Here is a 23,009-nt window from a genome sequence, read left to right as displayed (position 1 = left end):
TTCAACAAGTAGAAAATCTTCAATTATGAGAGAAGATTCATTACCAATTTTACCTATTCTCACGATCTTCCATTTCAAGTTGTCTCCAAATGTCACTTGTCCTTCTTTTTTAGATCTAAGATTAAAAAACTTAGTATTGTCTCCCGTCATGTGTCTTGAACATCCACTATCTAAAAACCATTTGTTTTTATTTGTGAAGGACTTCATGCATACCTATAAAAATAATTAAAATGATTTTTCTTGGTACCCAAATTCTTTGGTCATTTATTTATTAGTATTAGAAAAAATAAAATTTTTAGGTTCCCATATAGCCCTAATAGTCATTGTATGCTTTCTTTTAATAGGTCAAGCATGATAATTATAACCATTTCTATTACAAAAATTACAAATAGCATGTGGCATATATGAAAAATTTGATTATAATAATATTTTTTTTGACAAAATTATTTTTATGAAAAGAATTTTGAATATTGAATTTTGATGTAGAAGGATTATCAAAAAAGTTTTTATAAGGTTTGTATTTTTGTTTTGGTATATATCCCAAACCTGCTTTGTCAAAAACACATCTTTGACTACCAAGAAATTTTTCAAAATTTCTTTTTCCATTCGTAAAGTTTTCAACAATATTTTCTAAATCAATTTTCTTCTTCTTCAACTCAAGATTTTCATTTTTCAAAATGATGCTTTCTTTTCTTAAAATATCAATTTCGTTTGTTAAAGAAAATTTTTTCTTTTTCAAAGGAGTATACTTGATACCCAATTTTTCAAATTCCTCATATATCTCTTCTAAAATATTTTACAATTCTTCATATGAAAGATCTTCAATATTATCAAGATTTGTTACTTCAATATCATCTTTAGCCATAAGACAAAGATTTGCTGATTCTTCATTACTTACTTCATTATTTGAGCTACTTGAATCATCATCCTATGTAGTTTTAATTACTTTCTTGCCCTTGTTTCAATCTTTCTTTAGCATAGGACAATCTGGTTTGATATGACTAGACTTATTGCATTTATAACAAATTAAAGTATCATTTTTACCTGAATCTTTCCTGAAAATTTTTTTGAAAGATTTTATCGGAAGAGTTTTATTTTTCTTCAAGAACCTCTGAATTCTTCTTGTTATCATCGCAACTTCTTCATTTTTGTCGTCATTTCCTCATCTTCATCACTTTCACTTTCATGAGGAACAACTTTAAGTGCGAAGCTCTACTTTAGTTTTCTTTCTTCTTCTCCTTTTTTCAATGTGTACTCATGGGTGATAAGTGACCCGATGAGTTCATTCACTTCGAGTTTCTTGAGGTCTTTAACTTCAAGAATAGCCGTCACTTTTGATTCCTAGCGTTTTGGTAGAGAGTTGAGAATTTTTCTTACTATCTCCACCTTGGAATAAACTTTGCAAGTTGTTTATGATGTTAGTAAAACGAGTGTGCATACTAGAAATAGATTCATCATCATTCATCTTAAACACTTCATATTCATGAGTAAATATAAATTTTTAATTCCTTGACTTGCGAAATTCCTTCATAAGTAACTTTCAAGTTATTTCAAATTTCTTTTGCTGTAGTGCAAGTCATTATTCTATTAAACTCATTTCCTTTGAGAGCATTAAATAATAAATTCATAGCAGTTAAATTCAAAGTATAAAGTCTATCGTCTTCATGATCAAACTCTTATTCTTCCTTTTTGACCTTTATTCCATCAACCACTTTTGTTGGAATATAAGATTTGTTTACAATGCATTTTCAGATTTCTCGACCTTGAGCCTGAAGGAATATTCTCATTCTAACTTTCCAGAATAAGTAATTGTCTCCACAAAAGAGTGGAGGCCGATTGTTAGATTGATCTTCACTAAATGAAGCTGCAATGTTAGCCATAAGATCTTAACTCAAAAGATAGTTAATCTTATAACAGAGCTCTTAGTTCTGATACCAATTGTTACCCAAATGACTAACACAAGAGGGTGAGTTGTATTTAAAAAAATAATAATTATAAATCAAATATACAATATAAAATATAAAAAAACTACGAAACAGTAATAAATATAAAGAGTAAGGGTAAAAGAGAAGCAAACTCAGTATGTTAACGAGGTTCGGCCTCACTTCCTACGTCCTCGCCTCAAGCTACCCCTTGATAATTTCCAAATTCACTATTCAACCTCGCTCAGATGGAGATAGAAACCTATTACACCTTTGAACAACACCGCTACAAAGGATCCTTGTAGAACACCCTCTACACTTGTAATCACCTTACACGTGGTGATTCAACTATTTCCTGTGTAGAATATTTTCTATACGCACAAGGGTTATACACACACTTTTACTGATATAAGAGCTGATAGTGGGTAGGCTATCAGAAAAAACTCTTCAATTAGTGAAATAAGAACAATACATCGCAAACTATATTTCTCTCAAAATGAACAAGAATTAAGACTCAATACTTAGAGAAGAGAGAATGAAAACTTTGAATGAATGTTGTATGCTCTTAGTGTTGTAAATGTGAAACTCTTAAATGATCTATTTATAGGCATATGAGACTTCATATTCAAATTTAAAAAGATTCACATGTCAAAAACAACATCATTCACTTTTTCAAAAAATTCAAATACAAGATTCTTCTTTTTCAATTGTCAAAAACAACATCATTTATTTTTCAAAAATTTCAAACCTAATCTTTTACTTTTGTTATATGAAAAAAAGAGCACACTTTACTTTTCAAATATTTCAAACCTAATCTTTTTACTTTTTGCATATGACAAAAAGTGCACACTTTACTTTTCAAAATTTTCAAACCTAATCTTTTTACTTTTTGCATATGACAAAAGGAGCACACTGTACTTTTCAAATTTTTCAAACAAAAACATCTACCTTTTGCATAAGTAAAAAAAAGCATCAATCACTTTTGAAAATATTCAAATAAAACATGCACATGTGAAAGATGACAATCAATCATCTTTAATATTTTCAAAGTTCAAACTTTTAATCATGTAATGCATATGTGAAAGATGACAATCAATCATATTTCAAAATTTTCAAATTTAATTTTCAAAATATTCATACACATGTGGAAAATGTATTTTAATGCTTTATGATAAAATATTAATTTTGAGTCTTAATCCTAAATTTGAATTTAAGAGATTTACAATATTACTCCATGATTTTAATGTGAACTTGTTCCCTTCTTGCTTATACTTGTTTCCTTGATGTGCTTGACTCCATTGTATAAAAGACTTGAGCTTGTGACTCATTTATTTTTTGAATTCATTTGTTATCATCAAAATCTATGTCTAGATATATAATTATACAAAACTTGAAACTTTGAGTTCAACAATATTTATTTTACAAAAAAGTAACTTCACAATCTAACGTGCCACATTAAGTCACGTCAGTTTGTAAGGTCTCGTTTGGATACACAATTCTAATGAGATGAAATATTTTGAATAGTAGTAAAAGTTTTTGAGTTAAGATGAGATATAATAGCTTGTTAAAAAAATTTGTGTTTGGATATTGAGATAAGATGAGATAGTTTTTAATTTTTGAGATTTGAAAAAGGTGTGGGTCCTACTGTTTTGTAGAGTATCCGAATTATCACCGTTAATGTACTGTTCATGTCAGAATTACACTATCCATGCATTGTTCATGCACTGATCACGTCAGGTTGGCATTGTTCATGTACTGTTCATGTCAGTTTTCATTGTTTATTTAAATGGATGTTTTCAAAACTTAAGAGATGAAATACTGTGTTTGGATGGCTAAAACTACTGTACGGTGCAACTCCAGATGAGATGTTTTCATTTGTATTGGCTAACCAAACCAGGCCTAAGTTTATTTTTGTGGAATCTTTTTATATCTAAAGCATTTCTCTTAGTGAAAATAACATACGGTGATGGTATATATAGGATGATGGCAAAGATTAAGGGCTAGTTTGGTTACATAAAATCAAATTATCTCATCTCATATAATCATTACAACTTTTCCAAATTTTCATATAAAATATAATAAACAATTCAATATTTTTCAAATTTCAAAACAAAACTAATATTAAAAAATTATATTATAATAATATTTTATTCAACTTTTAACAAATATCTCATCTCATCTGAATTGTGTAACCAAATACTCTATCTAGCTAGTTAGAGTATAATAACCAATTTGTCCAAAATCCAAATTATTAGAACTACTATAGTATTTAACCCAACTTTTGGGAGCCTTAATATGCAGTACTTGCTGTTATTTGTTTGGAACAATTATATTTTTCCTTTATTAAAAAAAAAAATAACGAGACAATATTTTCATATATTGTTATGATAGCTAGCTAGCATTAACGAAAGTTTACTATATATTAAAGAAAAAAAAAAACAAAATGCCAATAAAATAATATAATACCCATTAATCATCTACAATATTGATATACAATTTATAAGAACTCCGTGTTTAACAAAATTTCACAATCACGGTGTATTTTATAACCAACTTGCATGTTGCCTAACAATATCTTAATTATTATCTGTCACGCCTGATCGGTTTGCGACACTGTTATAGATACTGCATTAAATAAATTATATATAAGCTCATGTCATCATGCACTAGAGTTGGCATGCATTAGGTTAAGCATGCAGTACTTATTAGGTACATACGTACATACTTCTTTTCATAAATATAAAAAAACACAAAGTTAGGCAATGAGTACGTAATTCATTAGTTTCCTTTAATTTCTTTGGGATTTCATCTGTTAACCTATGATGCCATCGATCCTTATGGCCGCATGTACGTGGTGGTGCTTGCTCCACGTTTGGGTTTACTTTGGCCGGGTAGTACTATACAATATTAATGTCTGCAGTGCGGATGAATCAAATCAAGTTTTAAAATAATCACAAGTACTGTTACCTACGTATGTGTGTATATATATATATATATAATCTCTTTGATAGATATACATGAGATTATACAAAAGTGAATGTGCCTAGCTACCCCGTGCCTGCTGATAATATATTTACTTGATTTAAAGCTTTAATTTGGAAGTAAATGTTTATAATTAAGCATTTGATTATCATGATATTGTTTAGACAGATGATGACAGGGAATGTGCGGCTGCTTTTTGATAGTTGTGTTGGCCTTTCAAGAGTGTGCGGCTGTGGGGAAAGGCTCTAGATAGCATTAATACTGCATATCATATTATAAGGAGATAAGTGCTCTCTCCATTAAAGACAAATTAACAGAAGCTGACCAAAGCCTTATTGCACTACTGACTTTTGTTAATTAAAGATGAATTATTCGTGACCTAATTTGCCAGCTTGGGAAAGGATGAGGCCGTCCACTTTGTTGGATTGATCTTTCCGCTTTCTCATTATAAAGTGATGCATGCATGCAATATTAAAGTTTCTAGCTAGATCATCTTGCAGTACTAGCTATAGTTATCTGCATAAATATTCATATTCATGGGAGACAGATGAGAGAGGAATCCAATCGAATATCCACTAATTAGAAGAAAGGAGGAATAAGGGTTTAACATATGAACAGAGTGTGGCCGTACTCTATTATTATATACAAAGTTTGGAAATGATCAGGCAACTATATATTGTTAAAGAAATTGAATGGAAATACTAATTAATTGCAACAATGAGAATGCAGGAAATAAAAGAATGTACAATTGATGAGACGTACTGTAATAAGTTTAAAGAGGACCATCCAAATTTGACCTAGCTTTGGGGAAGAACTGATCAGTAGGGCTAGCATGCAGAAGTGAAATCTGATGTTGCATGTCTCATTTCCATTCCTGAAAGCAAGGTCCTCAAAGGCCATCTGACAGTACCATATATGGACTTAATAATATGAAACAACCATGTAATATTTGTTCCTGGCCTCATGCTTGTATTAGCTAGTGATCATCATGATTTGAATTTGATGCGCAAGTGATTTGCTCTTGCATTCATCAAATGTTGCTTTTCATGCTTAATTAGAGGTTTTTAACAAAAATAAAGATTTGCAAAATAGTAGTGCATGCATGGTACATATATATATGTATGTATATATATATATATATATATATATGAGGAGGCCAGTTTGGATAGTGAGTTGAGATGAAAGTTGAAAGTTAAATAAAATATTGCTAAAATATTATTTTTTTAATATTATTATTGTTTTAGGATTTAAAAAAATTGAATTATTTATTTTATTTGTGTGAAATTTGATAAATTTGTAATAATTAGATGAGATGAATTAAGATGAGATTCTCCAAACCGCTGAAAGTAGCTCAGGTATTTTTAGTATTCACGATACTTCTCAATATTTGTCACTTGTACTATTAGGCTGTCTTGAATCTTGATACGACAATAGATATTATGCGGGGGGAAGAGGGAGAAGTCCAACGTTCCCACCTTAACGGCCTACCTCAAAATTATAAGAAATTGACCATTATATCTCCATGCATGCAATGTCGATTGGCCTAAAAAAAACAACAGAAAAAGCAAAAGTATCCTCACGCAGAAAAAAGCAAAAGTATCCTCACGTCATAGGTAATATTATATACTCCGATTTTTCATTGCAGTAAGAAATGTTAAATACTTCGATCTTTTGTATAAATACTTCAATAGTCACCAAGCCAGCTCCATCGATCGTCCATGTATTGCATGCCATTACCGTTCTTGGCTACCTTTTCTCACCATCCCAGAGCTTGATCTGTTGCGTGACTTGATCAGCATATCTAAGCAATCAAGTTTTCTTCTTTCTTCTCGAAGCTAACATAAGGATGGCTCCTGAGAAAGAAGTAAACAATGGAGTGGAGTGGAGGATAAAAGTGGCCGATGGCTCATCACAGACTTTGGTTCCGGAGGCAAAGCCTGCAGCCTGCAGCAATTTCTTGTTTGGTGATCTAAAACTTTTTATTGTGGGTTTGGCTTTTAAAGTGTGCAAGTTTTCTCAGAAAGCGTGGGACTTAGGTGTAGAAGATCCCAGAAAAGTGATCCATTGTCTAAAAGTGGGGATGGCACTCACCGTTGTCTCGCTATTTTACTATACGAGGCCTCTGTACGAAGGTGTTGGAGGAAATGCTATGTGGGCAATCCTGACTGTCGTGGTTGTGTTTGAGAACACTGTGGGTAAATACTCACAACCCTTAAAAGAGTCACCCACACATAGAGATATATGCAATGGATCTTATAGTATATATTCTTCATTTGATACTGTAGAGCGCGCTCACTTTTTATGTTTATCTAATTTCTTCCATTTTAAGACTCTCAAATTCAGAAAATAAAAAGATTTTTGATGAGCATAAAAGATATTGGTTTCCTCGCAGATTTGTGTGCTTAAAATTCACTCACTGTACAAAAGCAACGTCTTGCTTGACTAGCGTAGCAGTTTATTGACTTTGCCTCAATGAAATACAGGTGCAACACTTTATAAATGTTTGAACAGAGTGTTCGGGACCTGTCTTGCTGGATTTCTTGCAATTGGTGTTCATTGGGTTGCTAGTCAATCGGGAGAGAGATTTGAACCTGTAATTGTTGGAGTCTCAGTTTTCCTACTAGGTCTGTACGTAATTAATTAAAGTTGATCACCGTGAATATTGGGTTCTTCTTGCTGCATGCATGAATCTAGATAAGTTAGCTGACTGGTGATTATTCATCGATCTTTTCTTCAGCTTCTGCAGCGACCTTCTCAAGATTCATTCCTTCGGTGAAAGCCCGGTTTGATTATGGTGCCTTGATCTTCATCCTTACCTTTAGCCTTGTTTCAGTATCAGGTTATCGGGTGGATAGATTGTTTGATCTGGCACATCAAAGAATGTCCACAATCATTATTGGCACTTCATTGTGCATTATCGTAAGCATGCTGGTTTGCCCCATTTGGGCTGGTCAAGAGCTCTATACTCTAATAACTCGTAACATGGACAAGCTTTCTGATTCCCTAGGTGGTGAGTACTTTGTCAAATACCTTCTTTTGTTTTTTGTTTTTTTGTTTTTTGTTTTTTTTTGTGATAATATTCATGTCACTTCTTGTTGATCATAGCCTATTTTTACGACAATATTCAGCTTGTGTATCCGAATACTTTCAAGATGGTGGCTGCAGCCTTGCTGATGGTAATGATTATGATAAGGAATGTCAGAAGAAACTGCAAGGTTATAAATGTGTTCTAAGTTCGAAGGCAGCAGAAGAATCTATGGTATTTGACAGGACCATGCAAAATATTCATGTTTTGAACTTTGTTTTATGATCGATCGATCTTTCACTAAAATCATTAATGAGCATTGCTTTTCATAGGCTAATCTTGCTAGATGGGAGCCACCCCATGGCCGCTTCTACTTTCGGCATCCATGGAGACAGTACATCAAAATTGGGGCATCAATGCGAAGCTGTGCCTATTGCATAGAGGCTCTCAATGGTTGCATCAATTCGGAAAATCAGGTATTTACAACCCAAGTTCCAGCAATCCTATATAATATTATTCTGCACGGATGCATGTAGAGAATCACTAATGCAAAACTCCAACAGGCCCCAGAGTATATAAAGAAGCATATCAGCAAAAATTCTTTGAAAGTAAGCACCAACTCTTCAAGTGTCATAAGAGAGCTAGCAATGACTATCAAGACCATGAAGAAATCCTCTAACATCCATTACTTGGTTGGAGACTTGAACAGCGCAGTTCAAGAGCTCCAAACTGACTTAAAATCCCTTCCTGAGTTATTCAGTCCCCCATCAAACATGGAAGCTGAAATTCCAGAAAACAAGAAAATAGAGGCAGCCTCAGTAACAGTAGTGGCCACAATGCCACTGATGGAGATTATTCCACTGGTAACACAAGCTTCTTTATTGATTGAAATTGCCGCACGGATCAGTGACATCGTCGAGGCTGTTGAAGAGCTGTCAAACTTGTCTGAATTCTCGCCTGCAGGCAATGGCAAGTGCCCAAAAATTCAGCCGAGTAACCATTTTTTACCAAGCGGTCATGAACAGAAAGATACGGAAACCATGAACACGATTCAACGGATCTGAGTGCCTATAATTAAAGTTACTAAAATAAGCCTTGCAAGTACTGATTGTAAGAAGAAAATTAATTAAGGTAGGGATCGAATATAATACATATATATCGGACCCACTATCATCTTTTCTCGGCTCAGTATATATACATAAGTATTAATTGCACGTAGGAATTAAGAAATCATGAGCGGGTGGCCGTGCGGTATATAATTGTTGAGAGGGCCGTAACAAGTGACCGGAGCTAAGGGCCGGCCAGATTGTAAAGTCATTGCAATTAGGGACGATACGGTGACAATTTACCTGCAGATTACTGTTAATAATTATTAATAGAGAAATGCTTGGGTCCATTTTGGGTGTCGAGCATTTCTATCTATATTTTTTTTCAGTGATTAAATAAATATTTTTTAACAATATTGTAAATTTTTTTTCTTTTAAAAATATTTAAGAATATAAAAAAAAAATACATGAAACAAAGGATACAAAAAATAAAAAGAGGCATTTAGCCTTCTCGTGGGCATTAATTGTTGGGAGCTGCACTCTCGGTGGCTCTACCACTACTCTTATTAATAAGATAATAAAAAAGTTCATAAGTTCTTCCACCTTTTGCAAACAAGTGTACTTAGATTCTATATAACGAGAGGCAGAATTCAATATACTAAATTGTTTGTTGTGATCATGTATACATTTTTCTCATGTGAAATATTAATGGAGCTGGCAGAAGAAGAGCAGCCATACTCCATCAGACTCCTATATATATGTACGAACAAATTAAGATATAAGAGGACAATACACTTTCCACGTTATACACTTTGTACCTCAAACTCATAAAACTGACACGATGCATGCATGCACCTTCAAACTAGCAAGAAATTTTCATTTTGCATCCCATTAAACTAGCACTTTAATTTCCAAGACTGTGTCACGTTCTTTGCCTTTATTATACCCAATTTTCATTCGTTCCAATGGCTAGAGTAGAATTTTCCTTTGCATTATCTTCGATGCCAACTAGGGCTGTTCAAAAAATTCTAAAATTTGACTCCGCTCCAATTTCGCGCCATCGGATGTTAAGGACAGAACAGTCACCGCACCACTACAGCACCAGACGTCTAGTGCAATTACGTAAATCAGCAAACACGTCTTCACGCATCCTCTGTACTGCATCTTTGTATAACAAACTCTTGTAACAAATTGCACCTTTCTCACATTAGAAGATTCTAGACTTTGTATAGCATACGCCTATAAATAGGCACTGTTTTATAATGCAAATATATAGAAAAATACAAGGAAGAAATTAATCTTCAACTTGGTATCAGAGCACCATAGGACCAACGTCCATGGCTGCTTCTCCTTCCTCCTCTCTTGCTCTTCCCTATCCAAATTTGTCCCATGTCATCTCAATAAAACTCACCCCAGAAAACTACCTCTTATGGAAGGCACAACTAGCCCCGTATCTTCGTGGGCAGCGTCTCTACAAATATGTAGATGGTTCCTGCCCTTCTCCAAAACCCATACTCTCCGATTCTACCCCAAACCCAGCCTATGACTCATGGCTTGAATATGACCAAATGGTCATGTCTGTTCTCATTTCGTCCCTCTCAGAGACTCTTATTGCCCAAGTAGTTGGTTGCAACACTGCTCGAGCCGTGTGGCTCTCGCTGGAGTCCTCTTTTTCATCTGTTTCTCAAGCTCGGGTCCTACAAACTCAGTATCAACTAGCCTCCCTCAAAAAGGGTTCTGATTCCATTTCCACTTATTTTCGCAGAGCCAAAACTCTAGCTGATACCTTGGCAGCTGCAGGCCGACCACTTCAACCCTCTGATTTCGTACCATACCTGCTTGCTGGTCTTGGAAGTGACTATGATGCTATTGTATCATCAGTCACTACCCGTATTGACCTTATATCACCTGAAGAACTACTCGGCTATCTCTTAGCTCATGAAGCTCGCATGCTTCGCCACTCGGGCACTCAAGTTTTTCAAGGTGAAACTTCAGCCAATTTCACTGCAAAATCTCCAAATGCTCCAAGAGGCCGAGGTTACCGTGGGAATAGAAGTAATTTTTGTGGAAGAGGGACTGGCCGTTTCTACTCTCAGCAAGGACGAGGTAACAATGGGAGCACTTTTTCTGCATCCACTAATAATTCTGTGACCTGTTAGGTGTGCAATCGGCATGGTCACTCTGCACTCAGCTGTTTTCAACGACTCATTCAAGCTTGCATAGCCTCACAACCAGCTGCAGCACATTTTTCTTCCAGGTAATCTCCAGATACAAACTGATATATGGATACTGCAGCTACAAATCACATCACCAGTGATTTAGCAAACTTGAATTTACATGCTTCTGAGTATCATGGCGATGAACAGCTGCGTTTTGGCAATGGGTCTCCTATACCCATATCTCACACTGGTTCTGCCTCCCTTTCTTCCTCTACTTCTCACTTCCTTCTCAATAAAATACTCTGTGTTCCTTCATTTCAAAAAAATTTAATTTCAGTTCGGCAACTCTGTCTAGATAATAATGTCTCACTTGAATTCTTCTCTGATTCTTTTCTCATTAAGGACTGCAACTCGGGGACAATCCTCCTTCAAGGAACAACAAGTAATGGTCTCTACTCCTTTCCGTTCTCGCCTCCATCAGCTCAGACCAGTTCACTTTCAGTTCCTCTTTGACATTCTCGACTTGGCCATCCATCCATCAAGTTTGTTAAATCAATACTCAGTCAACATCACCTCCCATATGATCCTTCTCTAGTACCTGTGTTCTGTGATGCATGTGCAATGGCAAAATTTCATCGAGTCCCAGCTCACTCACGGATACATTGCTCCACAGCACCTTTTCAGCTTATTTTCTCATATTTATGGGGTCCTTCCCCACATGTATCCCATGATGGCTTTAAGTTTTACATTAGCTTTGTTGATGACTTTTCCCGATACACATGGTTATTTCCTCTTAAAACTAAGTCTCAAGCATTTGATACGTTTGTCAAATTTAAAGCTCATGTCGAACTTCAATTTCACACCAAAATAAAACAATTTCAGTCAGACTGGGGGGGCGAGTTTAGACCATTTTCTGAGTATTTAGCTTCATGCGGCATTAAACATCGAGTTACATGCCCACATACACACTCAAAATGGTGTCGTTGAGAGAAAACACCGTCACATCATCGACACCGGATTAGCTCTTCTAGCTCAGGCCTCCCTTCCACTCATGTTTTGGAATTTTATGCCTTCACCCATGCCGTGTATCTAATTAATCTATTACCTTCATCTTCTCTCAATAATTCCTCTCCTCACTTTCTTTTATATAAAACTCAACCTGATTACACTAGTCTACGTGTCTTTGGTGCTGAATGTTGGCCTTTAACCTAAGCATACAATGCAAATAAATTTGCTTATCGATCAGTCCCATGTGTTTTCCTTTGTCTTAGTTCCTGTCACAAAGGTTTTATATGCTATAATCTTAAGTTGGGCCGAGTATACATCTCAAAGGATGTTAAGTTTAATGAGTCAAAGTTCCCCTTTGCCCATAATCAAAAACCAAAATCTGCTCCTTTTACCACGCATGTTGCTCTACCAATTTTTCCAAAATCCATTTCCCCGCCACCACTGCCTACCTCTATTCTGGGCTCGTCACCATCTTCCTCGTCTATTTCTAATTCCTCATCTCCATTGCCAACGTCGCCACCTCCTTCGTCTTCCTCTCCCTCTCCAGTGCAATCGTTACCGAGCTCCTCTTTGTCTGATACTCAGCAGCATGCACACTCAATGTTAACTAGATCACGTACCAATACATCCCGACCTCGACAGTTTACAGATGGCACTATCAAATGGCCTCCTCCCCGTGCACATGTCTCTGCCATGAACTCTGTTCCTGAAACTCCATCTTGCTTTACAGTTGCAAAGAAACACCAAGAATGGCGTGAAGCAATGGCAAGTGAATTCAACGCACTTCTAGCAAACCAGACGTGGTCTCTCGTCCCTGCTTCTCATGCCACCAATACAGTAACCTGCAAATGGGTTTTCCGAACCAAACGGTTCGCTGACGGCTCCATTGAACGGCGAAAGGCTCGACTGGTCGCAAAAGGATATCTTCAACAACCCGGCATAGATTTTGAAGAAACCTTCAGCCCAGTAGTTAAAGCCGCGACAGTTCGTCTAGTACTTGCTTTGGCAGTCTCAAAACACTGGCCTATACGGCAATTCGACGTGCAGAATGCATTTCTGCATGGCCCACTTCAAGAAACTGTTTTCATGTCTCAGCCCCCTGGATTCACTAATCCACAATTTCCATCTCATGTACGCAGGTTACACAAAGCCATTTATGGCCTTCGACAATCCCCACGCGTCCTCTGTACTGCATCTTTGTATAACAAACTCTTGTAACAAATTGCACCTTTCTCACATTAGAAGATTCTAGACTTTGTATAGCATACGCCTATAAATAGGCACTGTTTTATAATGCAAATATATAGAAAAATACAAGGAAGAAATTAATCTTCAACTTTGGATTAGTCGGATTTTTTTTTTCAATATTCTAGTAAGAGTTAGAGTTATGTTCTGACCGATTCCATTCTGATTTGACTCCGACTTTGATTTGTACATATGTTATAAAAATATGTATTAAAAAGTCTAAAAGATATATAATTAAATTAATACTATACTAGTATGTATTAATTATTATAAAATAATATATTAATACTATAATATAAATATACTAATAGTTTAGTACATGTAAACATCATAATATTGCTATAGTCTACCATACATAATAAAATATAGAAATTAGTAGTATAATAACATGTTATGGTATAAGTCTAGTATAGAAATAAGTTAGATATATACTAGTATAATAGCATGTAATTAGACACTATAATATAAGTTTAGTGTAGAAATGAGTTAGACACTAGTATAGAAATAAGTATAGGATAATAAGTTAATAACACGTAATATTATCAAATAATAACAGGTAATTAACACTAGTACATTACTAATTATTAATAATCAATACTAATTACAATTAAGGTTGATGTTGAAAAAAATTATAAAATAAAAAATAAAAAAAAATTATGTTTAAAACAAAATTTAAAATTAAATTTACGGTTAAAAAAAAAAAGAGTTTGCTTTAGGGTTTATGAAAAAAGAAAAGCCTAAAACAAGGTTTAGGGTAAAAAAAAGGAGCATAGAAGCCCAAAGGTCCAAAATCGAAGGAGCCCAGCCTTGTTTGATCAAAATGGCGTCGTTTTTAGAATAAAAAGGGTCACCGTTTAGCTTGGTTAAAACTTAGGATTCCTTCGCATGACTATACTAGCTACTCACTCTCTATTTCACTCTACATCTTGGACCCGTGTGCCATCGTTCTTTCTCTGTTTCTTCTCCCGCCATTAGGACTGCAAATGAATCGAATCGAGTCGAATTCGAACATAGAGTCAAAAACTCGTTTAACATATATATCTGCTTGAATTCGACTCGAGTTCGAAAAATATTGAAAATTTTTTATCGAACTCGACTCGTCTAATGTAAATTATGATCAAACTCGACTCGAACTTGAATATAAAAAATACTCGAGTTGATACGAGCTCAGTTTAAATCTGATCCGCAATTTTTTTTTTTTTAATGGTTGGCTGAAGTACAAATGAGATTTATTTTTTATAAATAAATGAGATTATTTCTCTTAATTAATTTTAACTAGAAATATGAAAATATATATTAAATTGAACTCTTAATATTTATTAGACATAAATCAATGATTCATCACTTGCCACAATATAATTACAACTTACAAATAGGTAAAATAATAATTCCAACATCTAAGATATCATATCACAATAAATTACAATTTCAAATGATAGATCACTAATTACAATTACAATTTTCAGCAAATTTAAAAAATAATAAAAATAATAAATTATAATTTCAAATAGTAAATCACTAATTACAATTACAATTTCCAGCAAACTTACAAAAAGAATAAACTGAGTAGTTTCAAAAGCTTAGAGCTCACTTGATATGAGGCACCACATATACATACTAAAATATACGTGTGATGTTTCACTTGATATGAGTCATATACACATACTATACTTAAAATATAAGTCTATCAAATATCAATATAACATTGATTCATTGTCACTTTCCAATACATGTGGCATCAAGAATGCCTAATACATTAAAGTCATTTAAAAAATTACATAATAAAGCTATTAATTTACTATTAAAGTATTCAATTATCCTTGATATAATATTAAATATGGCCAAATAATCAAAATAAGATTAGTTAAGAAAGTGTTGCAATTAATTAGAGTTGTTTATTTTTATAAACATTTTATATTTGACTCAATAATTCTTTTATGAACTTAATACATTATTATTGTAAAATAATAAAACATGTTACTTATACATAAACTTAAAATAATAACATATATTACTTATACAAAGTATCAAAAATGATATATAGCATATAAAATATTAAATATATATAATAAAAGAATATATGTAAGTATATATGTAAGTATATATATACGAGTATTGTGACGAGCTCAAAACGAGTTGAATCGAGTGTATATGAATATTGTTCGCGAGTCTAAACCGAATCGAGTCGAGATTATACGAGTTTTGCTTGTTTAATATTCGAACTAAAATTAGTGTTCACGAACAACTCATTTATTAAATGAATAGAATCCGAGTCAAATTTATACGAGTCGATCTTGAATTGTTCACGAGCGGCTGTGTTTGTTTACAGCCCTACCCGCCATGCAGCTGTCACTGCTCCTGCCCTCATTGTCTGTACCACTGTCCCCCCTGCGTGTGACCTCACTCGCTCTCAATCTAACTCTTAGACCCACCGCTTCTCTCTCTTTGTTAAAGATCCAAAAGTTCTAGAACTGTTAGATACTAATTTGGTTAAATCTTTAACCCTCAATATCATAACATTCAACTACACTTCCTAATCCGACTTCCACGACAGCCCACTCTATCGACATTGACCTGGTAGTTGTCATTTCCCTTTTGGCGGCTTCATTCATCTATCAGTATTCAATAACTTAACACTATGCTCATGCATAGTACTAAGAGATTCTAATCCAGTCTATAGGACGCCCCCTCCGTGACTTAAACTCTTGATGTGGTCCCTGCTCTTATACCAGTTGTTAAAGATACAACCATTGATCCAAAAGTCGTAGGACTGTTGAATACTAATTTGGTTAGACCTTTAATCCTCAGGATCATAACACTCTCTCTTTCTTCTCCTGTCGTGTGGCTATCACTATTCCTTTGTCAGAACCCTAAGGAAAGTAACCTCAGACCATGCCTCGACACTACCTTTGACATGCCAAGATAGCCCCCTGACATTGTCATTGACATGCCAAGATAACTCATCGATATTGTCACTGACATGCCAAGATAGCCCATTGACATTGTCCCTAACATGCTAGGACAGCCCCATTTACACACCTAAGACGGCCCAACAGGCATGCTATGGCCTAGCCATCGCCTTTGATACTCAGCAGCACACAGTAGACATGCCATGGCATGCCTGTGACGGACCATGGCTTGGCCATCAGCACTAGAGCCATGTTAAGACATGCCCAACACGTATAGTAGCAGCAGCGAGGCTAGTGGCATGCCTCAGCGGGCATGTCATCCAGCGCATGGCTCCAGCCCATGCCTTGCAAGTGAGGTTAAGGCATACCATCCAGCGCACAGCACTAACCTGTGCCTGAACCATGCAAAACCAGCACACGGCACCAAGCTGTGCCCACCAGCAGCAATGCCCAAGCCACTAGCTTGGGCCAAGAACCGCACTAGCCCATCCATGGGTCATCATGGCCCATGCAAGACTTATTTTATTATTTTCATTTAATTATTTTAAGTATTTTTTCCAATGGATCTTTTGGAGGTTTCCACTTTGTAAGTTCTATATATAGGACCATTAGGATTTCATTTAACAATCTTTGGACAATTCCCTTTGAGGACGGCTTATTGTTTTGAGATCATCTATTGGTGCTTTTGTACTTGGGCTACTTGGGTGCAATTTGTGAATTCCAATGAGAGGATCATCACCTTGCAATTCGTGAATAGGTGTTGGTTCAGTTTATCTTATTTCATCATCGTGTAATTCATGAATCGGTAGTAAATTATATATCCAATATATGAGTTGTTATTCTTTGTGCTCATTCATAATTTCTTGAGTGTTCATCAACTTATCCTCCAAGTTATATATTTTCTTGCATGCTGTTCATATTTTCCATTGTGTTCATATATTTTCTTGCACAATTCCCATCTCTCAAACGCTCTACACACCCACCATTGTCTTCCATTTATTTCCATATTCGGCATTACCATAAATCAAGCCTTCTTCCATTCTTCTATTGTCCTAGCCGAAATTCCACTTATCATATAAGAATTCCTAAATTGCACATCTCAAATTATAGATATTTATAAATACATAGAGAGAGGGAATGTTGAAGTTCATCTCGCCGGTGGTTAGTAAGAGCAGTTCCCAGTCGTTACAGCTGGCTAGTTGTAGTCCTTCCCCTTCTCGTCTGTCAGTTGACGACGAAAGAGGGCCTAAGGATAATGAGATCGCTATCTCACAAAGTGCAGTTCTCATTCGGCGGAGGAGGCTAGGTTAGCCGAAAGATAGTTATCGGTTCAAGGACGCAAGGTGCCCCTGCTTTTTCAGGGTAAGAAGGGGAAAATACCTCGAGCCGATGTTCAAGTACCAGGCGCTACGGCGCTGAAGTAACCCATGCCATACTCCCAGGAAAAGCTTGAACGACCTTCAACAAAAGGGTACCTGTACCCGAAACCGACACAGGTGGGTAGGTAGAGAATGAGAATTAAAAAAAGGAGAATATCAATGCATCTGGGAATAAACGATTAATCTCTATCAATAGACCTGCTAAAGACCCAAACCATAAAGTACTTACTACCAATGCCACGGAGAGATGTGTTTTTAGATCTTGCATTTTAAATCCTCCTTATTTATTGTAATTTGTAATACATATATGATTAGACATATATGTAATTAATGATCACTTGTATTTGTACGTGGAATGCCTAAGACCTTTTTGAAGAAGGTTCTGTTACTAACATGTTTACTTCTATTGTGGGTAATGTATTTGGATTCAAGGCCATGCATGCTCTACGTTTAGAGGATTTACAAGGAAAGAGTAATAGACCGGACCAACCTACAAAAATGAAACGGTCCCTCCGTAACTAGTCATCCATAATATCAAATAAATCATTTTTGTCTTTGGTAAATTTACCAAGGGCTATAGTCATAGTGATCCTCCTATTCAACTACTTCAACCATTTTCAAACACCTTATAGAATTTTCCGAGCGTTCCAGGCTTATATCATTTATATTTATATATGATTTTTTTTTCTAACATTGCTTCTTCAGCCTGAACTAAGGAATCCCTTAGATATGATGCAAAATGGATCTTGTTCTATTGTTGATCAGAGATTTCTCTATGAACAATACAAATCGGAGTTTGAAGAAGGGGAATGAGAAAGAGTCCTCAAATAGCAACGGATAGAGGAGGATTTATTCAATCACATAGTTTGGGCTCCTAGAATATGACGCCCTTGGGCCTTTCGATACAATCAAATAGAAAGGCCCAATGAATTGGGATTTCCCTATTGGGCTAGGTCATTTCGGGGCAAAACTTTAGGAATCCAATTTGCCTTCCATATCATAACCCCCAATCTTTGGTGATTGGTCATACTTACCATATTTGATCACTTAATTTTAGGAATCATCTTAGAATTACTCATTCATTCAATCAATCTATTCCCTCTTACCATAGCTGAAATACCTAAGCTAAATTGCCTCCTAAAATTTAGAAAACCTCATTCCATCATCCAAACCCTGACCTCACTCATCATTCAAACCCCAATTACATCACAAGTGGCGCAAGCTCCAAGAGCAGCCATCAAAGATGTGCCTCATTACTCTAGTCCACGAGTTCATCATCTTAGATTACCCAATACACTATCATTCACTACAATTTCATCACTAAAAACCAAACCTCTATTAACCTAGGGACCCATTATTACCACGATTTGTTCAAGGCCAAGCAAGAAGGATGGTAATTTCAATTATCTTAACTAAGGAGATTCGGGACAAGGATATCATAGTATTTAGAGACTTGACCGAGGCCCCTAACACCCTTCCCCTCGACGTCGTCCACCACTGTCCCTCGCCATCAATTTTTTCTCCTCTAGACATCCCAACTTCTCCCCTCTCGATATTTTTTTCAAAATCTTAGATTTTTTTTTTCCCCTTAGATCTAGTATATTCTAGAGTCCAAGCAAAGTATCATTCGGTGATTTTATTTTGGTATTTCCTTCCTATGCATCATTGAGATAATGGAAATTAATTTGGTTGTTTGGGTAGAGTCATAGGACGACCCAACTTAAAACGGGTTTACAATACTAGAGCTGTGGAACATTTGAGTTTTTTATTTGGGAAAAGCTTCCAAGCCGGATGGGTTTAAAGAGCACTGCTATGTATAGGCACAATTTTGTGCCTATACGTGCAACCTCGCTACGTGGCAACGTGTATTTATTTTATTTTTAAAAGAATATGAAACTGGATGTATATCTTATTGGTAATATCAACTCTCCTCTGATTTCCGTTTCAACTTTCAAAGCAAGTAAAGTAGTCTGGCTAAAAACTGCAACCTAGCAGCTAGCAACCACCATTCATAATCTCCTGTATTTCTTCACCACCCCATTCTCTCTCTCTCTCTCTCTCTCTCTCTCTCTCTCTCTCTCTCTCTCTCTCTCTCTCTCTCTCTCTCTCTCTCTCTCTCTCATGCCATACCCAAACCTTCTAAACAGGCTACATAAAAGTCTTTTTACACTACACACAAACAGACACACTCTCTCTAAGAATGATCAGGCCAAAATTTGTAAAGAAGGAAAAAAAATAGAAAAGAAAAGAAAGATAGAATTGGAAAGACGAAAGAAAGAGATGTCTTCAATTGTCCTCCAACCACAGCACTCATTCCTCCCCCTCTATCCCCCATTTCTTTTCCTACTCCTATAAGGTAAGCTTTGCAGTTTTGTCTAGTCTCTAAGTTTTGGTCTTGGAATTGTGGTTTTGGAAAAGAAATCAAGAAGGGTTTCACTGGGTTCTCATCAATCTTTAGTCTTGACCTTTATATCTTTAAAAGTCCCAATTCGAATAGGATTAGTCTATTTCTTGACTGAGATTGGAGTAGTGAGTTACCTAGAACCAAATCAAACTTGGAAAAAAATCCTCAGACAATCAGAAAGGTAGATAGGGTTAAGAGTTCTGTAATGGGAAGGGGAGTCACATGGGGAGAGGGCAAGGCAGCCAACAGAGAGAGGGCTGGGGTAGTTAGAGCAATCTATAGCAAAATGTGAAACGCATCGTTTCAACGTGGATGAAGGAATTCATTAGTAGTTCGGTTTCAACTAAGCGCACTGTTTTATTTAACAAAAAACGATGTGCTTTACTCCACGTAAGATGTCGTCCGTGGGGCCTTCTGTCAGTATGCCTGGGTTTAGCATTTTTCGGGTTTAAAACCCACTTTTGTACCGACTCAATCACATCACAACACATAAGTCATCTAGAAAAAGGGAAGCTGCACCCGAAAACACCCTATCCCTCTCTCATCTATTTCCTTTCTCCACACGTAAACCTCTCTCCCTTTCATTCTCTCCCTCTCGCTGCACCAAACCTGCAATAGAACTTGTCCGGCTTGTTCAAGGACTCGTGCAACCCGGCAGACAAAGGAGACAGATTCATATCAGCTGAGCCGCCGAAGAAGATCGTTGAGAAAGTCGAGGAATTCATTAGGGCCAATGAGAATAACTCAAGGGTGAGGTGTAAGAAGGAATGGGGAGTGAAACTAGAAGGGCAGAAAGGTAACGTCGCTATCGAGGTGGATGTTTACCAATTAATGGACGGTCTGGTAGTTGTGGAGACTAAGAGGAATGGTGGGTGTGACGCCCCCAAATTTCGTTTGGGATCGGACGGACATTTGAAGCGTCAAGACATGCAACACAAGATTACCTGCCCCCGTTCATGACATATAAGATGCAATATTCCTAACATGCATCTAACAATATGCAATATTCACAGCGGATAAATTTTTTTCTTTAGCAATACTATGCACCAAATTGAAATAATATCTCAAATGCTTAAAACATACTTCATACATAAAAATCCATTGAACAACTAGGATCACAATACTAGTCCAAAATGGTTATGATCCAAAAAGTACTAGAGATGCAACTCAATCGTACAAGTAGTAATTTACGTTAATTACTATATTAACATTTATGTCGCACCGTCGCTTAGTCAACTGTGTCTAGTTGATCAGCTCCTGATTCTCCTTCAGGTCCTGTAACAAGATCTACCATTCGGGGGGAATGGTAGTTGGGACTACCAAAGTGAGATTTGATTACAAATCTCAGTAAGTTAATAAAAAAACTTTCACACAAACTAATAATGCATGGATGACAGTAAAAGCATAAATGCATAATCAAATTCATAAGTAATTAAAGCATAACTTAGCGTACAACATAGCATAATTGACATAACTTAAATTGAAACATGAACTGAACTTGACTTGACATGAACTTGATTTGAAACTTGACTTAGCATGAACTTGCTTTGAAACTTGAATTAACATGAAAAATACATACTCCACAGTTGTTGTGGCCCCATGTATTCTACGTGTAAATACATACTCCACTGTTGTTGTGGCCCCATGTATTCTGCGGAAACTTATTCTTTAACTGCTTAAATATATACTCCACAGTTGTTGTGGCCCCATGTATTCTACGTATCACAATTGCTGTGTCTCACGTAGTGTATACGCCACAATTGCTGTGACCCCATACATAAGTAATCAAGATGAAACGTGACTGGAATACAAAATGACTGAAGCCCTGACGTAACATAACGTGACTTGAACATAACTTGAAATACATGACCAATTTGAGATAGAAATATTTCGTAACATGGCATAACATATAATAGACAACATATTTAACATGACATACTTGCAACAGTGAATATTACATGACTTGACATACATGTAATAGATGACATACTTAGCATGACGTACTTGTAAGGTACAGTAATACATGACAGAATATATTATGTAACAGATAAAAAATTGATGACAGAATAAATTCTGTATAATAGACAATTACGTGATAACTTGGCATGGCATGACATATATGATAAGACACATACATATACTGTAGTTCATTTACTTAGCACACATACACAGTAGACTGCTAGTAAGTTAAAAGCTAACTTACCTCGATCTCCGCATTTCTTATAAAACTTCAAGTGCGATCACGAGGAACTGTAATTAGTGATTCTAAAAATTAGAACTAAATCACTAATAATTTGAAATATGGAAAATACTAACTTAAAGAGTAAAATTTCTATTTTACTCTCTGCATGTAGGAAAATGACCGTTTTACCCATAACTTAAGGATTTTGCATACTAACTCCAAAAGTCACCAAAATTTACATGTCTCATGTAAATTTTATCCTCAATTCAAATATCAATTTAGAAAAATTTAAAACTAATCACAACTATTAAAACTTCATAGGGCCGAATTTCTCATATGCTATTTCTATTGATTTTTGTTTCCAACTTGTTTTGATCAACCTTTTGATCTATGACTTATAAATATGTGATCTTCAAACCAAACCATCACATGGTTTAAAAAGATATCCTAAAACATATATAAACTTCTAATTCAAGATCACATGGTTAAAAATTAACCAAAACATAAATTTAGCCAAGAACATCCATACTTTGGCTTATCTGAATATCTCTTTACATAAAATTTCATATATTTGAAACTAACATCAAATATCTTCAAAATAATAATATAACATGTATATAAGATGCTTAGGATCCTCTAATAAAATTATCAAAGTCATTAGAATAGGTTTAGACCACCAAAGAGTTAAACTTTCTCAAAACAAAAACTGTTTTTCCTCTTTCAGTTTCTAAGTTTCTAAATCTAAGAA

At 35.4% G+C, this 23,009-nt stretch overlaps 1 protein-coding gene across 1 annotated transcript; it reads left to right on the top strand.

The window, feature by feature from the left end:
* The first annotated feature begins 6,750 nt into the window (after positions 1–6,750).
* On the top strand, positions 6,751–8,993 carry LOC122282412 (aluminum-activated malate transporter 10-like). The gene is made up of 6 exons (XM_043094365.1): positions 6,751–7,099; positions 7,388–7,528; positions 7,642–7,914; positions 8,033–8,163; positions 8,262–8,405; positions 8,493–8,993. Exons 1-6 carry the CDS (start codon positions 6,751–6,753, stop codon positions 8,991–8,993), a joined length of 1,539 nt encoding a protein of 512 aa, XP_042950299.1.
* Positions 8,994–23,009: the final 14,016 nt, after the last annotated feature.

Source organism: Carya illinoinensis, chromosome 11, assembly GCF_018687715.1.
Source record: "Carya illinoinensis cultivar Pawnee chromosome 11, C.illinoinensisPawnee_v1, whole genome shotgun sequence".
Taxonomy (NCBI): domain Eukaryota; kingdom Viridiplantae; phylum Streptophyta; class Magnoliopsida; order Fagales; family Juglandaceae; genus Carya; species Carya illinoinensis.
Note: the sequence above shows the minus strand (reverse complement) of the source record. Positions and strands in the feature narration are given on the sequence as shown.